The sequence below is a fragment of the Lepidochelys olivacea genome (genome assembly GCF_965140295.1).
Source record: "Lepidochelys olivacea isolate rLepOli2 genome assembly, chromosome: 1".
Taxonomy (NCBI): domain Eukaryota; kingdom Metazoa; phylum Chordata; order Testudines; family Cheloniidae; genus Lepidochelys; species Lepidochelys olivacea.
Window position 1 is genome coordinate 101954944 of NC_140411.1, and position 25427 is coordinate 101980370.

At 44.4% G+C, this 25427-nt stretch overlaps 1 protein-coding gene and 1 long non-coding RNA gene across 2 annotated transcripts; both read left to right on the forward strand.

Annotated features, from left to right (window-relative positions):
- The first annotated feature begins 2555 nt into the window (after positions 1-2555).
- Positions 2556-7056, forward strand: ZIC2 (Zic family member 2). Its single transcript, XM_084617142.1, has 3 exons — positions 2556-3744; positions 5409-5572; positions 5848-7056. Exons 1-3 carry the CDS (start codon positions 2745-2747, stop codon positions 6124-6126), a joined length of 1443 nt encoding a protein of 480 aa, XP_084473268.1. The 5' UTR covers positions 2556-2744; the 3' UTR covers positions 6127-7056.
- Positions 7057-11016: 3960 nt separating this feature from the next.
- LOC311521579 lies at positions 11017-25199 on the forward strand. Its single transcript, XR_014711921.1, has 3 exons — positions 11017-11103; positions 23172-23323; positions 25025-25199. It is a non-coding gene; the product is annotated as an uncharacterized lncRNA (long non-coding RNA).
- The last annotated feature ends 228 nt before the right edge of the window (positions 25200-25427 follow it).

Sequence of the window (25427 nt, forward strand, 5' to 3'; positions counted from 1 at the left end):
GACACTGTAGATGACTACGACCTCCAAGTTGTGCTCTATCTCCCTTGCTCTGATTCAGGGGGCAACCCTCAAATCCTCGTTTCTGAAATGTTGTCGAGAAAGGACAATATAATCTGTTCGCTGTCTGGCCATATAGGCTGTAGGGTCATCACAAGGACAGCAAATGCACGAATTCTGCAGTCTGGAAAGAGAATTTCGGGGAGCAGCACTCCCACGTAAGACGACATGACCAAGGGACGGCTTGGAAGAAGGGCTGGCGGTTTTAGCTAACAGAGGGGTATGTCTAGATTCATTTGGAGTTTGTGGGTTTTAACGATCATTTTAGATTAGAAGGAATTCCTGTTATTCATAAAGGAAACCCTCTCGTTTTACGAAGAGTAATAAACCCAGCGATATTTTTATGTTTCAGTTTGTTCCAAGGCAGGCTTTTAATTGTTTTTAACCATTTAGTGGAGGGGGGAGGATCCTAATCTAAGCAAATCAGGGGAGAAAAGCTATTTGCAACGTTCTGATTTCACATATCTTTAAACACTGTAATATCATCTATCTAATCTAATATCTATCTATCAACAGAGCATTATAAACCCCCCCCCCCCGCAAAGTCCACTTGTGTTTGGTGCAGTTCACAATAACGTGAGGAGTGACAGGAATGTCGCTGGTAAGAGTATTTATTCCGCCTCTTTAAAAAAAAAACCCACTACATTTTGGGTTGATTCTCTCTTGTGAGCACAGAGATGATTAGAATGAAAACGTCAGGTTGAGTGTAGAAAGGTCAGTATTACAAATATATTTTTAAAAGGGCCTGGTTTATTGGATACTGGCCCCAACATGATTATTTTCCAGCCACTGCAAAACAAACCCATCCAGGGGCCAGACATGGAGGGGGAGGGGAAGCGGACTTGTTTGTTGTGTCTAGTAATTTTTATTATTATTAATTAATTATTATTCCTGCCCTCTAATCATAGGGTTTTCAAACCACAGCAGCAAGTTTTGTTGTTCCGGTTATTGTTAGAAATTAGAAAGGAACCATCAAACCCTATCGCCCCTGCTCTTCAATGCACATGGATAGGCAGTCTGATCCCTCTGCTCTAGACAAGTGGTTTAAAACACCAAAGAGCTTTTTTCTCTCCCCTCCCCCAGCCCCGCCGACGAAATTGCACCGATATCAATAGTGTGTTTGACTTTTCTGTGTCCCTTTCGATGATTTGGCGGATTTGCTTTTGCAGCAGAGGAGAGAAAAGGGGGAGGGGGGCGGCAGTATTGGCAGGTCGGTCCCTCGTGTTCATGTTTTAAGCGCCTTGTTTTGCTCGTTTGTTTCCCCCAAGAAGGAAGACCGGAACGGGCAGCGGCAGGCTGGCTCCGGCGGCTCCCCTGCCTCTTCCCCCGATCCCTTCCCCCCCCCCAGCAAAAAGAAACATCGAAAAAAGGGTTTCAGTACAACCCCCGTTTCCAGCCTCGCTTGCACTTGGTGGCTGGAGCTGCGGCAGCCCCGCTCTGCCTCTCCCTGTGGCCGAGCTCCGGGGTGGGGTTGTGCTGGGGGTGGGGAGGGATAGAGCCCGGCGCTGCTGCTGCTGCTGCTGCTCGCTGCTGCTGCCGCCGCCGCCCAGCCTCAGTGCTGGAGGGGGAGGCGGGAAGGGCCCGGGGAAGCGCGAGCCGCTATTAGCCGCTCTTAGGGGGACGCCAGGATGGATGAGGCCAGTTTGACCAATGAGCGGGCGCCTGGCGAATGACCGGGCTGCTGTTAAAGGGGGCGTTTGAAGAGGAGCTGCCAGTCCAGCCAGAGAGTGAGAGAGAGAGAGGCTGGGAGAAGGGGGGGGGGGAATAAAAGCAGCAGCCGCAGCGCCCACCGAAATAAACAGAGGCGGAGAGACACGGGAGGAAAATAAAACCCCGCACTGAGGGAGCAGCCAGGCGCAGGAGGCGAAGGGGTCACTGCCCCCAGCCAGCTCCAGAGAGGCTGGAGCATCTGCAGGGGCTGCGTGTCCTGCTGCCGAGCCCCCCACCCCCGCTCGGCTCGGAGACCCGGAGAGGGAGATCACTTTTTTTTTATTGTTGTTGTTATTGTTTTTAATCCGCACCTCCCCCCGCCTTCCTCCTCCCCTCCCCCCATTCCCCCCCTCCCCCCAGCTCAGACCCAACTTAAAGAAAGAGAGGAGGCTACAGAGCGAGGTCAGAGACGCGTCCGATTCCTTCATCTGTGGGAATTCGTTCCTGCGAGTTTACTACGTGAGCCACATCTCATGCCAAGCCGAGAAGAAGAGGAATAAAAAAAAAAGGGGGGGGGGAGGGGACACCCCAGCCACAGCAGGAGCGGGGGGAAGCCAGCGAGGTGTGGGGGAGCAGGGAGGCATAAAAGGGGCCAGCTCTTCTGGGGGTGCGGGGCTCAGGGCGGAGGTTGGCGGCAGTGACATTTCCTTGGCAGGGTGTGAGTGTGTGTGTGTGTGTGTTGCAGGGAAAGGCAACGCGATTGCCCCCCCTCCTTCCTTCCCTCCCTTCCCCCCCCCCAGCTCCCCCTCCTCTGCCCTGCCCGCCCGCCCCCGCCTCAGCTCCTTTAATACACTTTGGTTCTCCGCCTGGCTGTGGACACTTCTCTCTGTGGCTCGCTCGCTCGGCGGCTGCTGCTGCTGCGGCTCGGTGCAGCCGGGGGGAAGCCGGGTGCCTGGATCCTCCTGCTGCTGCCGGGTGGTGCCCGGGAAGGAAGAGGCGCAGCCGCGGGGGAGGAAGCGGAGCGGAGCGGCAGGACCATGCTGCTGGACGCCGGACCCCAGTTCCCTGCCATTGGAGTGGGCACTTTCGCTCGGCACCATCACTCGGCCGCCGCCGAGATGCAGGACCGGGAGCTGAGCCTGGCGGCGCAGAACACCTTTGTGGACTCGGCAGCCCACATGGGGGCTTTTAAACTCAACCCCGGGGCCCACGATCTGTCCCCCGGCCAGAGCTCGGCTTTCACCTCGCAGGCTCCCGGCTACCCGGCGGCAGCGTTGGGTCCCCATGCCGCCCACGTCAGCTCCTATTCCGGGGCGCCTTTCAACTCCACCCGGGACTTCTTGTTTCGCAGCCGGGGCTTTGGGGACTCGTCTCCGGCCGGCGGCCAGCACGGGATCTTTGGCCCTGCGGCCGGGACCCTCCATCACCCGCACACGGACGCTCAGAGCCACATCCTCTTCCCCGCCATTCACGACCAGCACGGCCCCCACGCCTCCCAAAATGTCCTGAACGGGCAGATGCGCCTCGGTTTGCCCGGGGAGGTCTTCGCCCGATCGGATCAATACCGCCAGGTCTCTAGCCCCAGGACTGATCCCTATTCGGCGGCTCAGCTGCACAACCAGTATGGCCCCATGAATATGAATATGGGCATGAACATGGCAGCCCACCACCATCACCACCCAGGTGCCTTTTTTCGATACATGAGACAACAGTGCATCAAGCAAGAGCTGATCTGCAAGTGGATCGACCCCGAGCAGCTGAGCAACCCCAAAAAGAGCTGCAATAAAACTTTTAGCACCATGCACGAGCTGGTCACCCACGTCTCGGTGGAGCACGTTGGGGGACCCGAGCAGAGCAACCATATCTGTTATTGGGAGGAGTGTCCCCGGGAAGGCAAACCTTTCAAAGCCAAATACAAACTGGTCAATCATATCCGAGTGCACACGGGAGAGAAGCCGTTCCCCTGTCCTTTTCCTGGCTGTGGGAAAGTTTTCGCCAGATCAGAAAACCTAAAAATCCACAAAAGGACACACACAGGTAATTATGTTTGGTTTCGAAGATTTAAAAATGGCTTATTTGTTTAAAAAAATGCACTTAAAGATGCTCCCGTGTGTAAAGACTTCCATTTTCAGCGTGCTGCAGCGTTTCACGGGGTGTTTTCTCCGGCTCTTTCAGTTTGAAAGGATTTTTTTTAACTAATTGCTTTATTTCTGTGGTCATTTATTAATGTGGAAACATGTCAAGACTTGACTGCACTCTTTCCCTTTCAAAGTAAAATACAGGCGAGATATATTCATTAATACTATTAAAATATGGATTGACATAATTATCTATATGTAAGTAATGTACATATTTATATATGACTTCGGTGTATGTGCGTGCATAGGTATTTAAAACATAAAAAATCTCGTAGTAAGTGGCGAAATGTCCCTTTCTGGGAATGCTTTTCATTACATTTAAATGGTGTGAGTGAGGGCAATAAAATTTTCTAATTTTGAAAGTGTTTTTAAAGTCTCACGTGAGGTTGTTTAAGCTGGTGTTGCAACAGTTTATTAAATTATGTAATAGGTAGCAGAGGATTTGAGGTTCAGAAACTTACACAAAAATCAGGTCAGATATGAGAGAAGGACACAACACTTCCTGGTTGTAAACTGCGCGAGTTGAACAGTCACAAAACAAACGCATCATCCTGCTTCATAGATTATTCATTTACTATTACTCCAGGTTTCGAATTGTGCCAGAGTATTTCAGAAAAGACAGCCAAATATTTTAGCATCTTCGACTATAAATATTTACTTGAGTACGGGTAAGATCTATAGGCCAATTGTTTTCTTAAGTGTTAAGAATGAAGCTAGGTGCGAGACGAGCTTTAACAAGGTTTAAAATTTGAGAAATGTATTTGCATGAAATGTCCGCACTTAAGTCATTGTGTCTGAGCGGATGTCTTTAAGAAACAATTTAGGTGCTAATGACATTTAATATTAAATGGTTCCCCCTCCAAATGGGTGGATGTTTGAGTTCTCACCTCCAAATTACTCTGAGCATTTGGAATTCTGGCAACAGGGTGAAGAAATTGTATGAAACTTAACTGGAGTATTTTACAGACATTTAGTTTCCCCCAGCGGATATGTGTTTACTTCTAAGATCCATACATGAAATAAAATGTGTCAAGCCTTAACTCTTTTGTTAATGGTTTATAGTTTAGCAGGATATTGGATTTTATATGAAGGTGCAAACGTCTAGATTTTTTTAAAATATGCTTTCGAGCCGATTGTGGGATAGCACCAGTTGAAACCAAACCAAATCCGTAAATTCACTGGAGCCATATCGTTTCACCAGTTTTGACGGAGAACTCCCTTCTGGTTTCACTGGGGTGTCCTGCTTAAAAAGCCATGGCGAGATATGACTCCAATATTTTTGTATTTTATGATAAAATATCTTGTTAGTAACGAAGTGGTTAGTTCATAGCTGCACATCAAGGCGTCATCAGAAAACAATCCACACAGTGACATCAATCATTTGTTAACCATTTTAGTGAATTTGACATTGGTACAAAGCATTAGAAATTTTAAAGAGGGGGAAAAAATCTTCCTATGTACCCCTATTTCAAGGCAGGCATTTGTGGGTTATTGTGCAATAAGCAGGGGAGAAGTCCAAGTTGATTGTTTACTATAACCAATTCCTCATTGTTTATCTTCCAGGAGAAAAGCCTTTCCAGTGTGAATTTGAAGGCTGTGACAGACGTTTTGCCAACAGCAGCGATAGGAAGAAGCACATGCATGTCCACACTTCAGATAAGCCCTATCTGTGCAAAATGTGCGACAAATCCTACACCCACCCCAGCTCTCTGCGGAAGCACATGAAGGTATAACACATTGCCGTGTTGCCAGCTGACATCCTCTGAGGGGGTCGGTCTGGGAGAAGGGTTTAGCTCGCGTTTTCTTTATTGGGAAGGAAAATAAAAACAGGAGCCTCCTCACCACCAGGTTGTAAAGCCCGGGAGCCTTTGCTTGGCACAGGAGGCCGGATCTGGGTGCCTGGGAGTGCGCTGGCCCCGCGAGGGAGGTGTGAGCTCTGGCTGGGAGTGCCTTGCGCACAGGGACACTTACTCCACCCTGTCTTGTTGCATTTGCTTTCCAGGTCCATGAATCTTCCCCTCAAGGCTCCGAATCGTCCCCGGCTGCCAGCTCGGGCTATGAGTCCTCCACCCCCCCGGGCCTGGTGTCCCCCAGCGCCGAGACTCAGAGCACCACCAACCTGTCCCCGGCGGCGGCGGCTGCAGCGGCGGCGGCCGCGGTGTCTGCGGTGCACAGAGGCAGCGGCGGTGGGGGAGGCAGCGGCAGTGGAGCCGGCGGGGGTGGAGGAGCCAGCGGGAGCCACAGCGGCCTCTCCTCCAACTTCAACGAATGGTACGTGTAGGGCCCTGCCGGACTGCTGAGCGAGGCCCCCGCGCCTGCCCTCCCCGCCGCGGAGGAGGGAGAAGCAGACACACACCGGGAAGGTGCTGGATCCTGTTTGGTTTGGGTTTAATTCTTAGCCAGCGAAAGGATTAACAACTCAAACGGCTCTAGAGCCCAGGAGAGCAAATCCCCGCCAGAGCCTCCAAAACAAAAAAAAATCCGCCACAGCTAAACTCTTCTTGTCCGTCCCGTCCCGTTCCCTCGCCCCCGCCCCTTCCCTCTGCCCCAGCACCGTCCAGCCCGACCAGCTGTGTCTATAGAGGACTCCTCCTTCCTCCTTCAAGGTGGTAAACGAAGTTTTATTCGATTCTTGGTGTATAGAAGTTCGTCCCATTTGTAAACTACGGATTGATTCTCTCCCACCCCCACCCCCAAAAAGTGATGGACTTTTTTCGTTTCTTTTCTCTTTTTAGTTCATCCATTTAAAAAAAAAGTAACGTGGAAGAAAATGGTTTCTTTTGTAATTGTGATAATGGATATTGTGTTCTTTTTAAAGAGGCAATTTGATTGTAAACTTAATTCAACTATAGACTGGGGGGAAAACTGTGCCAAAGTCTCCATTCTGTTACACACACACACACACACCCACACACACACACACCAACAACAACGCTTGTGAATGTATTTTTCTGTTAGCTGGGTTTACATGTGATGTTTTAGTGCTTTTGCAAGTTCAATTTGTTAGTTCCTGTTTGGAAGATTGTGAGGAAAAATAAACGTCGTGCTGTTAGCTTTTCCCTAATAACACCCTTCCTTCTGTAAATACCTGTTACCATATTTATCCATTTGTAATTAAATTATGGTATTAACTTGCTACAGAGGAAACAGTATTTATAAAGAATGTTTCTTAACTATAAATATGTACAATTGTGAGCATAAACTGTTTCAGATTTTTTATTTGAAGGTTTAAGTGGTTTCATCATTTCTTGTGATATGTTTTGAGAGTAATGCATACAGAAATATAATAAAATGTGTTGAAACTGCATGTACTGGTTCTTTTTACGTCCAAAGGCTTTCTTTAACTGTGTAGGTTGCACCTAAAGAATGAAAATCAATGTGGCTAGAATATGCAAAACAGTTCTTTAAAAACTAGCAAAATCACCTTAGGGTAAATTTTTTGAAATCATAAAATTTCTTCAGTTATGATAGCGTTAATTATCCCCCAAAAGATCCCTTTAAAAAACAAACAAACCCCCACATTATGTGCCAGTAAAACAATAACATTTTGGAAAGCCCTGTGGTGACAATAAGAGTGAGCTTTTCAAGTATTCTACAATATATACCCTTGGGTATATGTTTACATTGAATATAAGATACCTCCAGCTTTCCTCAGGAAAGTACACATTTGTCATCTGTTTTACTCAATATTATATTTATGTTCTACATTATTTGTTTTTGTAGAAGGTACCAAAAATAGTGCATACTGGAATGCTGGTGGATTAGACATTCCCAAACGTAGATCTAAAGTTGTTCCTTTGGTCATGACATTTGAAATATACGTTTATTCTTTAAATCCTTAAAATATTTTTTACAGCTTATATACACCACTGAAGAAGTGAAAGAGACAGCATAAGGTAGCTTCATTTTCTCTTAAAGAAAATTTTTAAATAAAGTTTTAAAAGCCCATATACTGACTTTAGTTAAAATGTATTAAATGAGTAATCAACACAAACAAATCTACAAATATTAGTAGTGGGGTTTGCAAGGAAAAAGAATAAATCTTGATCTTACTTAACTCTTGCTTACCGCTGGATTTTAGTAAGAGGCTGAAAGGGTGTGGACCAGCATCCGGGCTTTCTTAATGAATTAGACATCAAATAAAATAGGGGATTTTCCCCTTTAATAGGCAGGAAGCGGCTTTCTAGGAATACCGAAATAATCTAGACACCCAAGGCGTGTGTGGCACAGCTTGGGAATCTTGGAAAGCTTGGACTTTGCCAAACCGATTTCTAGCCACCTAAAATATTGAAAACAGGCAGATCGAAGAGCCAACTCCTTGGAATAGGACTCTTAGCGCTACACTGTTTTCAGCAAAAACATGTACAGATAGGTTTGCCTCTCAAACGCAGCCAACCACATCAGCTTTCTTTTCTTCCAGTTATTGTTTTGTTCTCCGAGTTTAAATGACAATAGAAGTGTCCCACGATGGCTGGGGAGCTCTGTGTTTGTGGGATCCTGTTCTCTTTTTGAATGGGACTGACACACGGCTGGGAATGAACGATACATGCTCAGCAGCAGAAGACTAAATCACATGGGGGGTGGGGAGAAAGGGAAGAACTCGGGACAATCTCCCCCCAAATGCTGCTCCAGGAGCAAAGTTTTGGTACGATTCAGAGACTGCCCTTTCTATGCTGAGCTCTTCTGCGGGTTGGAGTCTGGCGTTCATTCATGTTGCATAATGTAAGACCCTGAAGTAATCAAACAGCTATTAAAATCTAATTTATGTTCTGTAATAATATTACGCAAAATTATTAAAGCCTTTGGCATACGCCGCCGATCCCTTGGAGAGACCACTGGAAAAGGCAGCTTGAGTAAAGTTCCTTTCCTGTTGAAAAATGTAACCTCATAAAATAGGGCTTGTTTCAGAGCAAAATGTGTTCGAAGTGTAGTTGAAATTCGGGTTATTTTTGGTAACCATCCTCCCCATCGCGACCCTATTGCTACCCTGTTTCCGAGGGGGTTAAAGTTAGCGCGGGGGACCCCAGGAATTAACGCCCAGCTCCGGAGACGCATTCCCCTTTAAGAGCAATCGCCCGGCTGTGGTTTAGCTTGGTTGTCTCCAGTGCACAGGAGGCAGGTCCCCGGCCCCGGCGGGAGGGAAAGCAAGCCTGTGGAGGAAGAGGCATCCTCAGGCGCCTCGGAGTTAGCCGAAGCGGCCGGCCTGCGTTAGCCCAGCCCGGCTGAAGGGAGCGGCCTCGGGGCTCTGGCTGGCTCGCCCGCTGGTTCCCCGCTCCGTGGCTGGCCAGAGCGCGCAGGAGCTGCCGGTGGCCGCTCCGCGCTCCGCTCCGCTCCAGTCCGCCCGAGCGTCGGGAGAAGTTTGTACTTCGCTTGCTGTCGACTGTGGTTTCCCTTCCCCGGCCCTGGAACCGGAGCCTCCGCCGCCCCCGCCCCCCAGCTGGAGTTGTGTTTTCATTCCTTGGAGCCTAATCTCTGTTTTGGCGTGAGATCCCCGCCGTAGGACCCACTCGCTATATTTTACAATAACCGCCCCAAAGCCTCATCACCACCAGAACCGCAGCGGGGCTGGGCTCTCTCCCGGCCATTATTTAGCCGCAGCAGATACAGAAAAGTGAAACAAGTCCCCGCCGCCTGGCTAACAAAGCGGCCTTTTCACGATGGGCCCTGGGGAAGGGAGGGCAACAACCGTGATCATGAGAATGGCTTCCCCCCCCCTCACCAGACTGGCCATGAACTTGAACTTGAATTTGACTTGGCTCGCCCGCTGCCTGAAGTAAAGCAATCGCCTCCCCGCTCCAGGCTGCCCGGCTTTCCCAGGACCCAGGCAGGGCCTCTGTTGTTAGTAATAGTTCATAATACATTTAAACCGTCTTTCCTTTCTGAGCCCAGTGATTCCTATGGCGATTGCCAACCTAGCAGGGCTCCCAGCGGACTTTGTATACAGCCACACACGGCTCGACAGCACAAACACGCACGCATGCATCCGTGGGGCTGACGGGTTCTCCGGGGACGGGAAGCAATGGGCAGTACACAGCCGTCTGGGCCGGGCAGATGCAGCTCTGCGAGCAAGACCTCCGTCTCTACCGCGGCAGCTCCTTCTCTTCGTCCGTCTCCTCTCTCCCACCTTTCTTCCCTCCCCCCTTCTCTCACTTTTCCCTTTGTCTCTCAGGTTGAGCCTGGTGTTTCCAAACCTGGAGTGTCTTGCTCGCTGCACTTTGGCACACTCAGAAAGGGAAACCAAGGACAAACCGGAGGCAAGGCCCTACTGCATCCGCACCCCTCCTCCCACCCGCACCCGCACACCAAGGACTTGGAGAGAGAGAGCTCTGTTCCCCAGCGGACAAACTGAAGGCCAGGACAGCACTGAGGTCTGCAGAAGACCAGAAGAGCCTCAGTGGCCTCTCTCTCTCGCACACACCTAGTGCCAGTGAAATAACAAAAAGGGGGCAGGATTTCACAGCTAAAACGGCAGCATTCACTTTGAAAAGCACAATATATCAAAAAGGATGCACAGATTACATGTATTTACTGCAAAATTGCAGCTTCTTTTGCAATGAGACAGCTGTAGATTACACTGAAAATCAATATCAGACAGTACTGTTCTTTTTATCACTTCTCCTAATTTTGGATTTTGACCCTTTCTTCTTATGCCCTGTGGAGTACATTTAACGATTTTACTTTTAGCTGGTTTCCTAAAACTTTGTTCCCAAAGATGCAAACTCAGATTTAATTTATAAAAGAGTTTAGATGGTTTCTCCTGATTTCTCCCTGCCTATACGCAATATAGATTGTATCGCCTAATTTGCTAAAATATCCTATCTATACCTGTACCTTTATTTGACACGACTGTAACAAATCAAACATTTTTAAACTATTTAAGCTTCCCTAGGGGAAAAAACTCCATGTGCCAGGGAGGCTAGCATTAAAGTTATATATTTAATACGGTGTGAGTCATTTTATGATTTAATACCCAGAACAGGCTCCCTTCTGCCCAGCAAAATAAAAATACAACATAAAATACAAGCTAAAGGTCAGCTTGCCTGGGATCAGCCCCGCAGAGGATTCATATGGAGAGTCTCCAAGATTGTTCAGTTTCATTCTGTCTAGACTCCACTAAGCCTATAGCAGCCTTTTAAGTTTCTCCTTTGTTTTCAGAAACTCACACACTCTTTTTTCTACCAAATATGAAGACAGCAAGCGACACAAAACTGCTACCCAACTGCATGTGCACACTGGACATGCTAATTGGTACAGCGAGGTACGTATATTTTTCATCTACAACTTTTGGGGTTTTGGGGCTGGCTTCCCCCCCTCCGGCCCCCCGAAACACATGAACTGGAGGGCTTCTCATTTTACACGCCGAGACCCCGGTATTGTAGTGCAAACGTAAGTGGCAACGATTAAAACCCACTCTAGGGCACCAGGACTCCCTCGCTCCGAAAGCGCAATTTAACTCAAGTTCGGTGGGTTTTTACTTCCTTCATTCTGAAGCCCGCCCCCGAACACGCTGAAAGATTTCACTGCACAAAATGTCCGTGTTTAGTGCCAGGGGTTTCATGTCTTTATTTAATCATACTTCAAAGTAATTGCTGCTATACTGTTGTCCTAAGGAGAGGAAGCATAACACAAAACGCACCGGCGATCTAACTTCCTACCAGGGAGTTGCACCGGGCAGTAAACAATAACAGGTTATTCCAAATACCTACCATCCCCTCACATTTTAACATGTTTCAAATAGCTTTTTAATGACGCCCTCGGTGGGAATGTTTATGGCCGTGCTATACATTTCCTAGCTGCAAGAAGTTGTTAGTTTACCATTTTTAGAACAACCCTCCTCATTCTTGGTGCAACCCCAGGTGTGGGAGCCATCTGTTGCTTCCTATATGGGAAAACAATTTCTTAATTAACAAGACACTTCACCTTTTTTGCCACGATCCACACAGACAGAGGGTTGAGTTTTGATGCAAATGTCACCTCTTTAAAATATGGTATACCTGTTAACGATCGCGTTTTCATGGGCGTATGTGTAGGCTGAGGCTAGGAGCAATTTGTAGTTTTATATTTAGAGACCATTTTCTAGAGATGACAAATATGTGGGGAACACAGGTTCTGTGTGAAACATGGAAAATACACCTGGAGGGTCAGATTGCAACGGTCAATATTTTCTGCCCAAATCTCTTTCCAGCGGTTTCCAAGATGCAGCAGTTTGATCGCTACTGTCTAGCTCCCCGCCTCTCCCTTTGATTATTGGGGTACTGATATCGGGCAGCCAGCGAAGGTGCTAGGTTCTGGACCGTGAGGAAACGCTTGTTGCTCTGGTCAGGAATATAATGTGGGTGGTTACTGTGAGGGCTCCTCCTTGCACCAGTTACAATTACCAGATACAGATATGGACGGTATAGTTCACACACAAGGGACCCACTTCAACATAGCAACTTCATCAGAACTGGGCTGGTGAATAACCATTTCTGTGAGAGTCTCTGCGGAGTTATCTTTGGATGTTAGTGGAGGTCTGGCAGAAGAGCGATTGTTTTGTTTTGTTTTGTTTGGATCTTGATTTAAGCCAGTTGCTTGTGGCGGAGAAAAGAGCAGTGTCCATTCCAACTTTTAAAGTAACAATTCCGCAGTGTGTGTAAACAGCCCTTCCTCGCTTTCTAGTCCTAGTCGCAGGTTGTAGATTAAATAACTGTTTTAATGAGAGCGCTGGCTATTGCTGCATTAGGTGATGCTAGTTATGAAGATGATCTGACCTGTTTTGATGAAGATGATCTGACCTGTAGGGAGAGAGTGAAAGGTCAGCTGCATGCAGTGACCAGATTTCTGCTCATTCCTGGCACATGCTGCTACGATATTGATCCATGGAGAAAGATAAACATAAAAGCCAGATCCTATGTCATGAATACTAATGAATGTTGGTTCCAGATTTTAATTGGTGTTGACTTCTTTTTTTTTCCCCACGGTAAACATTTATTGCAGACCTCCGTGAAGCAAATCTTCGCTGGTTTTCCTTTTTCCCTGTATCTCTCTCTCTTGTTGCAAATCTTCGCAGCAATTTACTTTCCCGAACAGCGAATGTATAATCCCAGAGACGCCATTGCCTGCACTCATTTCCATATCACAGTTCACAGGGAGAGATATTACTGAATTCATTAAAACTTGAAATGCAGAAACGTTCTTATAAAATGCACTATTTCGACCAGGACCCATATTTCGACCTTCCGGTTATTTATTCAATATATTTCCTTCTGTCATTAGCAGTGAACTTGTTCTTCTTTATTAGTATAAATAGGCGAGTGATTTCTGGTTAGAGACATCCTAGTTCCTGAAATGTTATGAGGCTAGTCATCCCTATACTAGTCAATTAGCGCATAATTATTACAATTATCCCGGAGAAGCGCTCCTTTTAAATTAAACTTTCCTCTCTCGTTTTACCTGTTCTCTGTGTGTAAAATGGATATGGCAACACACGGAAGGGAGTTCAGAAATGTTGCCAGCAATACCTCTCTTACGAATTTACTTGTTAAAAATCACTTTATCTGCAAACTAGTATCCGAATGGTTTTGTCTTATGAAATTGGAGGACTTGTGGCACGGTAGAGACTAACCAATTTATTTGAGCATAAGCTTTCCTGAGCTACAGCTCACCTCATCGGATGTAATTGACTCATTTAGCTGGGAACCAGGTGAAGCTGTGTGTGCAATACCGATAGTAACACATCCGCTTCATACGGCTGTTAACAGATCCAGACGAGCTGTGTACAAGGGGCACAATCCGCTGTACTAAAACAATTACCTTTGCTGACATTTTTGAAAAAGTTAAACTGATAGGTCACATGGTTACAAATCATTTACAAGCAAGGAACTCCTCGAAAGATTTTTTCCCCTCCCTTACACTTTTCAGGGTTTTTTTTTTTTAAATCCCGGGAGTGATTTATTATGTAAGTAATTTTAGGGGATACAGTTTACAGCCTGAATTATTAGACTGAACACCTCTGGCTGACACCACAGTGCATTTTTTTCCTGCCTGCAGCTGTGAGTCACAACCCCATTTTCATACCAAACCTCTGCACATTCCTTTACAATGTAGACTTCCTTCTTGCGAAGATCAAACATGCTTCAGCCAATGTGTTTATTTTAAAATACAGGAAAATTAAAACTAAACATGGGCTTACAAGAAAAACAAATGCATCATTTCTTTCCCTGTCCTCTTCCCCCCACCGCCCACCCCCCAAAAAAAATTAACCATGGAGCTGAATAGGCCTCTGAAATAAAACATTATTACAGCAGAGCCAACACAACTGATTTCAAGCGAAATGCTGAAAGAGGAATGGATCCCTTTGTTTTGTATTGCGGGTATGTTTTTAATTATATGTGGAAATGTGAGGGGGAAATGCTGTAACCCTAATCTCCCCCTAGCACACTTTCCCTGGTTATTTAACTTCAATACAAGCCCAAATCAGACATACTTAGCAGAATAATCTTAGTATTCTGCTGAATGGTTTGCAAACGGGACTCTGGATTTGGATAGCTGCTCAGGGCCTGGTCCACTGAAAGGCCTCACAGAATCGGGCCCTGTACAGAGGAGATTTCACAACTGCCTATTATTTCAGAGTTGTTGTCTCTTGTTTGTTTGCTAATGAAGGTGACAAGTTCCAACTGCCGGCCCTACTTCTAAACCACTTCAAAGCCTTCAGCATGGTGGTGATTTAAAAACCGCCTTGCAGCTTAGCTGCTCTTACGCTTAGCAATCTTCCTCCATATTTAACATCTACTTTAGGTATAGATGGGGATGGATTTTAGCTGTCTGCTTTTAAGGCAATTTACTCCCCACCTCTCAAAACGCCTTCATGGAAACTGCTAAACTTCTTTTTCTCTCTTCAATACAAACTTGATTCTAGCTCCTCTGTCCTCCTGCCTTTTGCCCTGAGATGGATTTCGGCTCGTCTTTTCTCCATTCATCCATGCGTTCTTCATTCATCTCTTTACACACACAGTCAAAGAATGAAATTTCAATACCAGGGAATAGGACAGCTCTTTCACTTAGTAGCTAATCTTTATTGTCCATACGTCCAAAAAAGACGATTCCCTGGAAAACAGATCAAAAACTTTGGGAAACTGATCAAAAACTTACTGGAACTTTGAGTAATTGAATTAAAGCTAATAATCGCAGTGCGGTGTTTCTGCAGGTGAAAGGCTGGAAAGGTTTATGACCTTGTTTAACTGGAACAACTCCAGCTTCCCTAAATTATTCACCAGGACACACGGATCACTTTTCGAGAAAACGAATCATCTCTTGGATCCCTTGTGATTGCAGGGTAACATCTGGTTAAAATTTAACGCATAAAGTATATATAATTGGTTAATAATTCAATGCTTTTGTATATAAATATATTACCAGCACAATCGTAAAGACACTGAATTAAGCTGCAAAAAGAAAAGGAGGACTTGTGGCACCTTGGAGACTAACAAATTTATTTGAGCATAAACTTTCGTGAGCTACAGCTCACTTCATCGAAAAGCTTATGCTCAAATAAATTGGTTAGTCTCTAAGGTGTCACAAGTCCTCCTTTTCTTTTTGCGGATACAGACTAACAGGGCTGCTACTCTGAAACCTGAATTAAGCTGCTCACTCAATTTTTAGTATTGTAAAGATGAGCAAAGTGACTAATTAGATGAGTGTACAGGTGACTTGTTTTTCTCCCTTAGAGCTGGACATGATGGTGTGAGCTGGTTGTTTGCCAAGTGTTTGACTTTTATTCAAAGTCTGAAAACCTGAACTTCAGCCTTTTTAGGAGGAGTGGGGGAGAGAAGGACTCAGTCCGTCGTATTGTCCGTTTTAGACTGCTAAAAGTCAGCAAAGACAACAAAGAAATCTTTAGGCAGCCAGTTTCGTGTTTTGAAACTGTCTATTCCTGGGGCGGATTTACTGAATATCTGGATGTACTTGGTAATGTGATTTTGTTTCTTCAGTTTCACCTGGACAGTATAGGAGGCTTTGGATTCCATCCCGCTCTCAGATCCCATTGACCGATCTGGCAGGATCGGGCCGCTTTTGACTTACCTTATTACTATTTGTAAGTACTTTTGACGCGCATTTCTGTATTTGAATGAAGTAGGGTAAGAAGAGGTGAATTGTGCAGTATACACTACACATCACGGAGAGGGCACTTGTTTTACACGGGACAGCACGGCTTCTCCATCAGACTGTGAGTCTTTATCTTTACTGCACCAGAAACCCACCATATATGTGCATACCTTTTGAATGATCCTTTGGAAAAGATTTGTGATCTGCTGATACATTGTCAGGAAGAAAAGCTCCACAACTGTGAATCTCTCTCTCGAGCTAGACATTTACTACATATCAAAAGTGATTAGCTGACAAATTGATCTTGATCTTTGAAGATTCTCCAGCTGACTAGGCGGTTGGAAGTTTCAAATTGTGGATTTGGCTCGTTCCTTTGAACAGAACTCCTGCGCTATTTCTCTTGGCACTGAGTTCTTGATAGACATTTTCTATAATTTCTTGTATCACTTCAGCACTTAAACCGATCACTGAAACGTTTGCAGGCGAGAATGAGCGTCAAAACGTGCTGCAGTTGGCTTGGTTTGTCTGCCCCAAAGGGGATGTCGCACTTTGAGAGCTGATGCTTTGGGATGGGAGGCAGAAAACGCCGCGACAAATTAGCCTTTATATGGGCAGCTAAAATTTCTCCCAGGTTCGTGGTCCCACGGTTGTTCGTACAGTGTATGCCATAATTTATTTAGTAACAATTTTAAAGTGGCTCTTGACTTGTGTTTTTGGTTTGGATTCTTTAACCAGTTGAGGCAGGTGCAATGTAACAAGACTAACCGAACCGAAGCAAGAATTTACCAAGAAAATCAATTTATTAAGCGTTTGCCTTTGCAAAAAAGCTGTATTCAAGGCAACAATAATTATTTGGCTCTGATCTTCGCGTTTCATTTGGTTCCTTAACCCCCGTTATACTTCGAAGAACTAAAAATCAGCCCCTTTATAGGTAAATCATCAGTTATACTCTGAGTAGTATTTGGTTTCACAATAGTTTTAGGAAAGAACAAACAAATACTGAAAATATGTATTGGATAGATTCAAAACACAGCCGGGAGATCATTAGCTTTCCCTTACATCTTCCTGTCATAATTACCCAACTTCGCTATTGTTTTTGGTTTAACGTAATACACGCATATCAAATCCCTTGAATTCCCCATTGTGCTTCTGCAGAATGGTTCCTAATTAAATGTGCTATTTTGTGTTTCCCATCTGCAAACAAAAATACCTACTCTGCTGGATTTTTAAGTCCCGTGTATCACTCTCTAACCAGAGCGTGTTCTGCTGTCCAGCCCTTGATGATCTAGTTGAATGTCTGGACATTGTGCCAAGGAGCGTATTTGAAGCAGATAAGTACGTATAATACAAATGCGTTTTGTTAGACCTGATGGATGCTATTTTTCCTTTAATAGGTTTGTAGCAAACTAACACAATGACACAATGTATTCCTTTTCAAGGTGCATTGTTAATCAGGTCTATTAAGAGTGCGTTGAGCTATTTCTCGCTCCTATTGAACAGTCTGTTGCTCAAACACAACAGCCAACAAGCGCCAGCTGCCTCAACAAAAGTAGAAACCTAACCCCTTTATGGAATGTTTTAACAGAAAGGGGTAGCTGTGTTTAATTAAAAACATTGATGTTTCACTGAAACAATGGAAACTCAAGTTCAAGTGGTGCTCTATTGATTTAAGATGATTTTACTAGCTATGGGTATAATTCCTTCTTTCTGCTTTCACTCGTGCTAAAGGGACCCTTCTTTCGGCATTATTTGGGTGAATGGTAAAAGACAGAGATGGCGATTGCCTTAGAAACCTGATTAACGCCACTTTGCTCCAGGAGAAGGTGTTTAATTTCTGAGCGCACCCCATATTTTTTGTCAGTTTATTCACCGTAGGGAAGCTTTGAAAGTCGCTCCTCTCAGCAGGTTAAAAAGTGAAATATGCGTCCTGGCATTTAAATGTCTTTGTTATTGTGGCAAGGGTAGTTGTTGGGAGCTGCACGACCGGAATACTAACGGTTTGCAGCGAGTGGTGGGAAGTTCCTTTGTGTGTGTGTCCACACGTCTCACTTCGGCAACAACTGGATCACTCTGCTGGGCTTTCAGCCCTGGGGCTTGTCTGGGAAAGCCACTCTCCGAAGGGATACTTCCGCTCTGGGGCTTTTCAGGCTTTCATCGTACACTGAAGAAAGGAAGTCGCTCGCTCTTGTCCCGGGAAAATAGAATTTAGCCCCGTACATGTCTGGCCACGTGGAATAAAATAAATGTTACCGCAAATAAATGTGTCTAAGCCTGCTGCTCCTTAGCGCACTGGCATGTGTTGCTTTATATTTCCGCACCCAGGGCATGCACTCAAATCCGTAACCCGCCCACGAGCCCACCACTAGGGTGGTATAAATCACAGCCTTGAGCCCCTCCACAGTGTAGGGAGCACATGCTTCTCCTGCGGGTTCGGGGTCTGGTTTCTTTTCGAGTCATCGGAATCATAAGAAATCCACGCCCCGGCTTTCCCATCGGGTTTAAAGGGAAGGCAGCGCACTCCCCACCCCGGACAAGGCGTGGCTGTGAAAGGACACAAAGCACGCGCCCCCGCGGCTGGCTTGAAGGAAACCCCAAGGATACACCCGCACACACCGTCGCGCCTTGCGGTGCATCAGCCGCTCTCCGAAGCAAACCCGTGTCAGGAGCTAGGGAGTTAAACATTCAACTCTAACCTGAAGTCTCTAATCTGCCAGCTGCATCCAAACCCGCTCGGAGACAGACGGGCCGGGGAGAGGATTCTCCTGTGCCGGGGGCGGGCGGGGAGGGAGAATCCTGTCCTCGCTTTTACTCCGGATTGCAGTGAGTGGGTACATTGCCCACTGGATCAGGCGCCTTTCAAACAGGTGCTTTTTACACGGTGCTGGAAACTAGCGGTCCCCCTCGCTGGCAGAGTGAGCGAGGAGCGCTCCTGACGGAGAGGCCTGGGGAGCCCGAGAGGACTCCCTTCCCCTTCTCCTGCCCCTCACCAGGCTGTTGTCCAGGCTCCTTGGCACAACCCCTTAGGACGTGTGGACTCTATTTCTTTCAAGAAAAAGTAAACAGGTTGGGGTGTCTCTTCCCTGTTTTCATAGGCAACTCAAAATAAGTTATGTCAGCCCCTCCTGCTCTTTCCACTCCAGCCTACAGGATCCTGGTTTCCAATGTAGCCACTTTTAGAAACGGAGATCTCTGGAACTTATGTTTTGTGGGGGAAGAATGGAACACAGAGTGTCTTATAATGCACGAGGAATCCCAGGGTCTTTTCCTTACTGCTGGATCCCATGGGTAATCACACCTTGAGGATGAAAGCTATTGGGGTCTAGCTGAAAAGAAACCTGGCAGATCATACATGGAATCATAGGTGATCAGTGGTTTATTTATCAGGAGATGAGAGAGAGTACTTCTTCCCAGGCTCACCACCAAGCAATCTGCCTAATGACTAAATTTTGGTGGAGTATTTTTCTCTTTTCCTCATTGTATATTGTCTGTGGTTTACATTATTTAGTAATTCTATTAGGAAATGGCTACTTCCCTCCACAGCTTCCTGTGTGGCCTTCCACAGCCACTCTAGTCCTTTCACAAATGAATCCAGGGTAGACCGCGACAACATTACTCAGGACCCTAGCATTTGAGTAATCCCCCAGAAGAAAATGGAACTGCTTGTGGGGTGACATACCATTTAGGGTGACTAAAGGGATCACAGTGAGTCTGGCCCCATTTTATTAATTAAAAGCAAAACTGTAGGTAGAGGGAAAGTCTGTTTTCTCTGCACTGAGTCTGGGAACCACACCTGTATATCTAGGAGAGCTTTACAAATACAGAATCTTGGTTCAAATGCACAGCTGTATACTTAGTTAGGTTATTTCAGATCCTGTCCACAGCTACAAAGGTGTATTATTCAAGTGTTTAAGAAAATTTGTTATCTGTAAAGAATATTACAAAATATGGGGCAGCATTGGCTCCTTCAGCATATTATTATTTTTTAAAATTTATTTAGGACCAAATAACCAATATTTTCAAAGAATGAAGAGCTTCTTTTAAGTGTTTAAATGTGTTAATGTCTTCTAAATAAGTCAAAGTGAGAGAAAATAGTGTCAGTTTTTGTAAATTATTATAATTTGCTGTTTGCATTATGGTAGCATCTAGGGGTTCCAATCAGGGATCAGAGCCCCATTGAGTAACTAACCATTGGAACAGTTTATCAAGAGTTGTGGTGGATTCTCCATCATGGACAATTTTTAATTCAGGATTGACATTTTCCTAAAAGCTATGCTGTAGGAATTATTCTGGGGAAGTTCTGTGCTATACAGGAGGTCAAGACTAGATGATTACACTGGTCCCTTCTGGCCTTCAAATCTGTGAATTATACAAGGCACTGTATACACACATAACAAAAGGAACCCCTGCCCTGAAAAGCTTACAATCTAGATAACTGGTATGTGACAAACGTCCTATTAAGATATTACTAATATTTTGCAGTTGAGCTAGAACATTATAACAGGGTGACTTTCCTTTTAAGGTCTAGAGGCCTAGGGCCAACCAAGCCTAGTTACTAAGTAGGTGCACCTGAGCAGAGGTCAGCTGATTCCTCTATAAGAGCAGCAGAAAACTGGAGTGGGAGAGTGGGGGGAGGAAACAGCATCAGCTCATCCCAGAAGGAGGACTGGGGACTCCTTATCTAAGAGAGACATTTACTGGACTTGGGGCCTGGAGGGCCAATGAGTGTCAGAACTAAATAAACTGGGCTCCAAGAAGGTGTTTTAATTACCTTTCGGACTGTGATCTGGAGTTTTGAGAAGTTCAAGAAGGAAAATCGAGGCAGGGTGGTGCAGAGTGACCTCCAGCCACAAAGGGGCTCATAGGAGGTGGCTGACTCTGGTACAAGCAGAAAAATAGTTCTCTTGAGATTCCTCTGGGAAGAGAAGAAAAATACTCTTGAATGTTCTGTCCATCCATGCATGATACATAAATATGCTATATATGTAGAGAAATTTAGATGCAAATAATATCTGATTTATAGGTTCTGTAGGAACAATGTATATACACATTACATATAAAAAATATGCTGAAAGAACATTAAGGGGCAGGTCAAGTACCCAAAAGTTAGGAATGCCAGAATTAAGGTTGTGCCATGCAAACTTAATTTGATCCCCTTATGCACAGACATTATACTAGTCTTGTCCTATATCCACATGAGAAGTCTGTGGCACAGCTAAGTTTAGAACCCTGCTCTCCTGGATCCCCATCCTGTGTCTTAAGTACAAAAGAATAGCCTTTCTGTCTTTGGAAACCTCTGCCTCATTCTGAGTCTCCTGAGCACTGAATGGGGATAGGACTCTGAGAAACAAAGAGAATAGTTTAATTACAAATAGTGTAATGAAAGACTACATCACTGTATTTGATCTCCTAGGTAAAAAAATAAACAGCAAAATGAGAAATTCCATCATGTGGCACCATACTGGCTTCCCACATTGCTACACCAACTGAGCTAATGGGGTAACTGGTAGCAGTAGTAGACTGTTATTGTCAAAGTAGACCAGCCACCAGAGGGAAGCAACTGAGGGAGAAGTCACTATTTTACAGTCATTTTCCTCCACATCCTCTAGGATATCTAAGAAGGGTTGATGTTGTTCAATGGCTACAAGAAAAGGCAAGGAACTTGAAGGATCCAAATCCAGGGGGAGCCACTCCAACACTGCTGTAGTTACTCCAAGTGCAGATATTGGGCTAAAGAAGCAGGTCCCATCAATAGTCAGTAAACAACTACTGACTGCATCTTCTTCTGATAAATACATTTCAAATATTGTCTGTGAAACAACCGTGTGTGTTAATTCATGTCCAAGTTCAGTGGTGATCGTTTAAAAGAAGGTACACCTGAGGAGCCAAAGTTTACTTGCCTTGCTCACACAGGCAGTTCCATTGACGCCTTGTGTGAGGAAGGCAAGAAGGATTTGACCCCGGGATAACTTATACTAGCAGTTATTTTTTCGGAATGTGCACATTCTGAACCCATTTCACCCTCACATCCCCCCAGACACACCACAGTGTCTTCCTGCTCCTCCTCACCTCTGAGATTACCTGATGCACCCCATCTTGCCCACAGCAGAGGCTCTCTAATGTGTTCCTATTTATTCCCCCTCCTGGGACATGCGAAAACCCCCACTGAAGTCAATGGAAAGACTCCCATTGACTTCAATAGAGCTGGATCCAGCTGCAATGAGACCTCTTGTCCACCCTGTCTGTTTGTAGAGGAAGTGCTCATCCCCCCCGTGTAAAATGGATCTTTTGGGTTTTTTAAACAATTGAGAGCAATAGACTTGCATTGTCCTGAAAAGGTGGGAAACAAACAAATAATGCTATCTTTGTTTGTGGGGGTTGAGTATTGTTCAGAAGCCCTTATGCTTTCATTTTCTTTAATTTGTGTTTACATGGATTACATTTTCGAGGCACTGGAAGAACACCTACACAGGAAGCGATCCTTAGCATAGCACAAACATCTCCTCTGAGAGCTTAACAAAGGCTCTGTTGTACAGAGCTATAGTAACAGAAACAGTCTTGCCAGAAGAATTAATGTCCAGCACACCAAACCATATGCATATTGAAGTATGTATTTAAATTGATACCCGTTGAAGAAATAAGCATGTTTAAGGAATAATCCTTTACTGCACACAAGTTACAATGAAGTGTAATGTTAACCTAGTATTGGAACTGCTATGTGAAATTACTTTTTCTGAGTGCTACACCAATCATTTCCTTCCAATGAAGTTCTGTTACATATTATAGACAAAGGGAGTTTTGCGACTGAATGATCACACCCTAAAAATTATAAAAATTGTAAAATATTTTGTTTGTGTTCAGTGGATTTGTATATTCAATGTGTTGTTACTGTCCCAAAAAGCCTCAAGAAAGTCTCAGTTAGACTAGGCAGTGGCAATGCTCTGCTGTAATGCGTATTCTGATAGCTGTCTCTTTTCTGCAGTTGTTAAAATAGATTTATGGTGCAATGGAGGGGAATTTGTTTGAACCATAAACCACTCAAGATATTAAGTATCAGTCTCTATCAGTTATTGTTTGCAGTTATTACTGTATACAGTCATAAGAGGTTGCCCCTCTATTTAGACCACTTTAAGGTATTATCAACCACATGAAATACAAGTGTTCAGTTTGTGCTATTAAAGAAATAGTTTATTACACCTAAGTTGTGATTACATCAAAGTTAATTCATTTACTTTTTCTCTACAGTTTGTATCTCCGTGAGAGAATGAAGAAGCAAAGATTCTAGTAGCCACATACATTATGGACCTGATCCAAAGCTCACTGAAGTCAATGGGAATCTTACAGCTTACTTGTATACAGAGGTACCCGTGATCTTATCAGGAGGCAACAGAAACCAAGTAGGTATTTTTATCCTTAAATATATTCCATTGCTATCCTTAATTAATCCTTACATATATTTCCTATTCCATTAGTAGGGTTTAAGCATATCTTAAGTGATGCAGAGACCTTGGGTGGCCCCTCTTACAGAGGAATATATTTTACCCACTGTGCCTAGATATTTTGCCAAGTAACTCTTGGGTAGGTGCATCAGAAATATTTAGATAGACAATACAATCCTATGTGATATCAGACTTAGTTGCTGAAATGATTTGCAGTAAAGAGACTGAAAATAAGGAATGAGCAGCAGGAAGAGATGAACTTCTAAGGGTGTGGCCACACTGTGAAGTTGTCGACAAAACTTTTGTCTTTCACGGTACTTAAAAAAGCCCTCCCATGAAAGACAAAAGTTTTGCCGGCGCAAGTGGCAGTGTGAACGTGGCTTTGTCGGCAGGAGCGCTCTCCTGCCGACAAAGCTAACGCCACTCGCGGGGCTGGAAGTATTTTGTTGGCAAAAGTGCCAACAAAGAGTGTTTACACATGCTGACTTTTAGCAACAAGGCTGTGTCAAGTAAAAAAAGAGCTTCTTTTCAAGAATGAGAGAAGACAAATACAGAAAATATTTGATACTTCAGCAGAAATGTTTTGTCAGAGAATGGTTTCCATGATATGTCAACAGCCCTTTAAGCATACAGCATTTAAGAATATTTACTTTTCTAGTTGTTATTCAGAAGTGTTTTGACATATGTTTCATTCGATCCATCCTGATTCTTTGCCATTTTCTGCCTGTAGGCATCTCACATTACTGCATTTCTACATCCTCTACAATCAGTCTCTTCATTTATTAGTGTTGTCTCTTGAGCAGATTGGGCAAAAGGAACACTGAGCTATGTGATTTGACCAGCAGACTAGACCATCTAGTGTAAGGGCCCAGTCCTGTCCCCCTTGAACTCAATGGCAAAAGTCTGATGGGAGCAGGATCAGACTTTCTGTAGAAGATGTCAGGGTCAGGAGAGTATATAAATAATCCAAAATATTGGATCATCATTTATTTTTCCAGATTTTAAATCCAGATTTTAAAAACAATGCAGAAATATGCAGACTGGAATTCTACATATAGTTATGAGGTAACATCTCCTCCACAAAATGATGTTTTAATATGCTGCCTCTCTGTGCTTGACTGTGACTGGCTGTGACAGTGACTTAAAATTTTATCAGTGAAGTAGATGAATAAGGATATCAGAAACTTTTTTTCTGGATCTGTCCTTACAAAATATAAATGTTAGGTTAAAATTATTAAGCTTGATTATAATCTGTGTAAACCTATTTAAAAGACCGAATTTTAAAAAAATCAGTTAGGACCTGATTTTTAGATTGTTTCCTAGGAAAAATTCTATTTGAGACAAATCCTGGTTCCAGTTAAGTTATTAGGAAAGCTTCTGTTGATTTAAATAGAACCAGAATTTGGCCAACTGATTTTAAAGAGAGTTTTCTGCATATAATCATAAAAGGATATTACTCCTAGTCAACTATACAGTCTCAAGCCATTTCCAAGTGAGCAGGTGTCCCCATCTCTCACTCACTCATGCGCCCTCCCCCCCACCCCCAAAAAAAATAACCCACCAGGAATATCACTATTTTATAGGCTTGTGGGCAATCTCAGTGAGGAAGTCCATGACTGACTAGGCATGGAAATTGAACTACCTTCTCTCCCCTACCAGTGGTTCCTCCAGGCCAGGATTAAAGAAAATAGGTGGAGCAGGATGAGGAAGGACTGTCCATCTAGCAGCTTTCATGAACACTAAAGGCAGATGCACAAAATTGCAAGTAAAGAAAAACGTATTTCTACATTCTGCAGAGAGACGATACGACTGCATGCTCCTTGCAACATCATCATATGCCCATTTAGAAAAAAATACAATGCTGATGCTTATAAAATTATAAAATTTAGAAATATGTCCAAAACATTCACTTTTTCAGCATGTAAATAAAATCATTTGTCAAAGTATTTTTTTTTATATTGAAGTTGGAACCATTTGGAATACAGCATTTGAGCTCTTAGCTTTTATTTTTTAAAATACTAAGTAGGGATATTTACTCCACTTTCACAAAGACTGGATTACA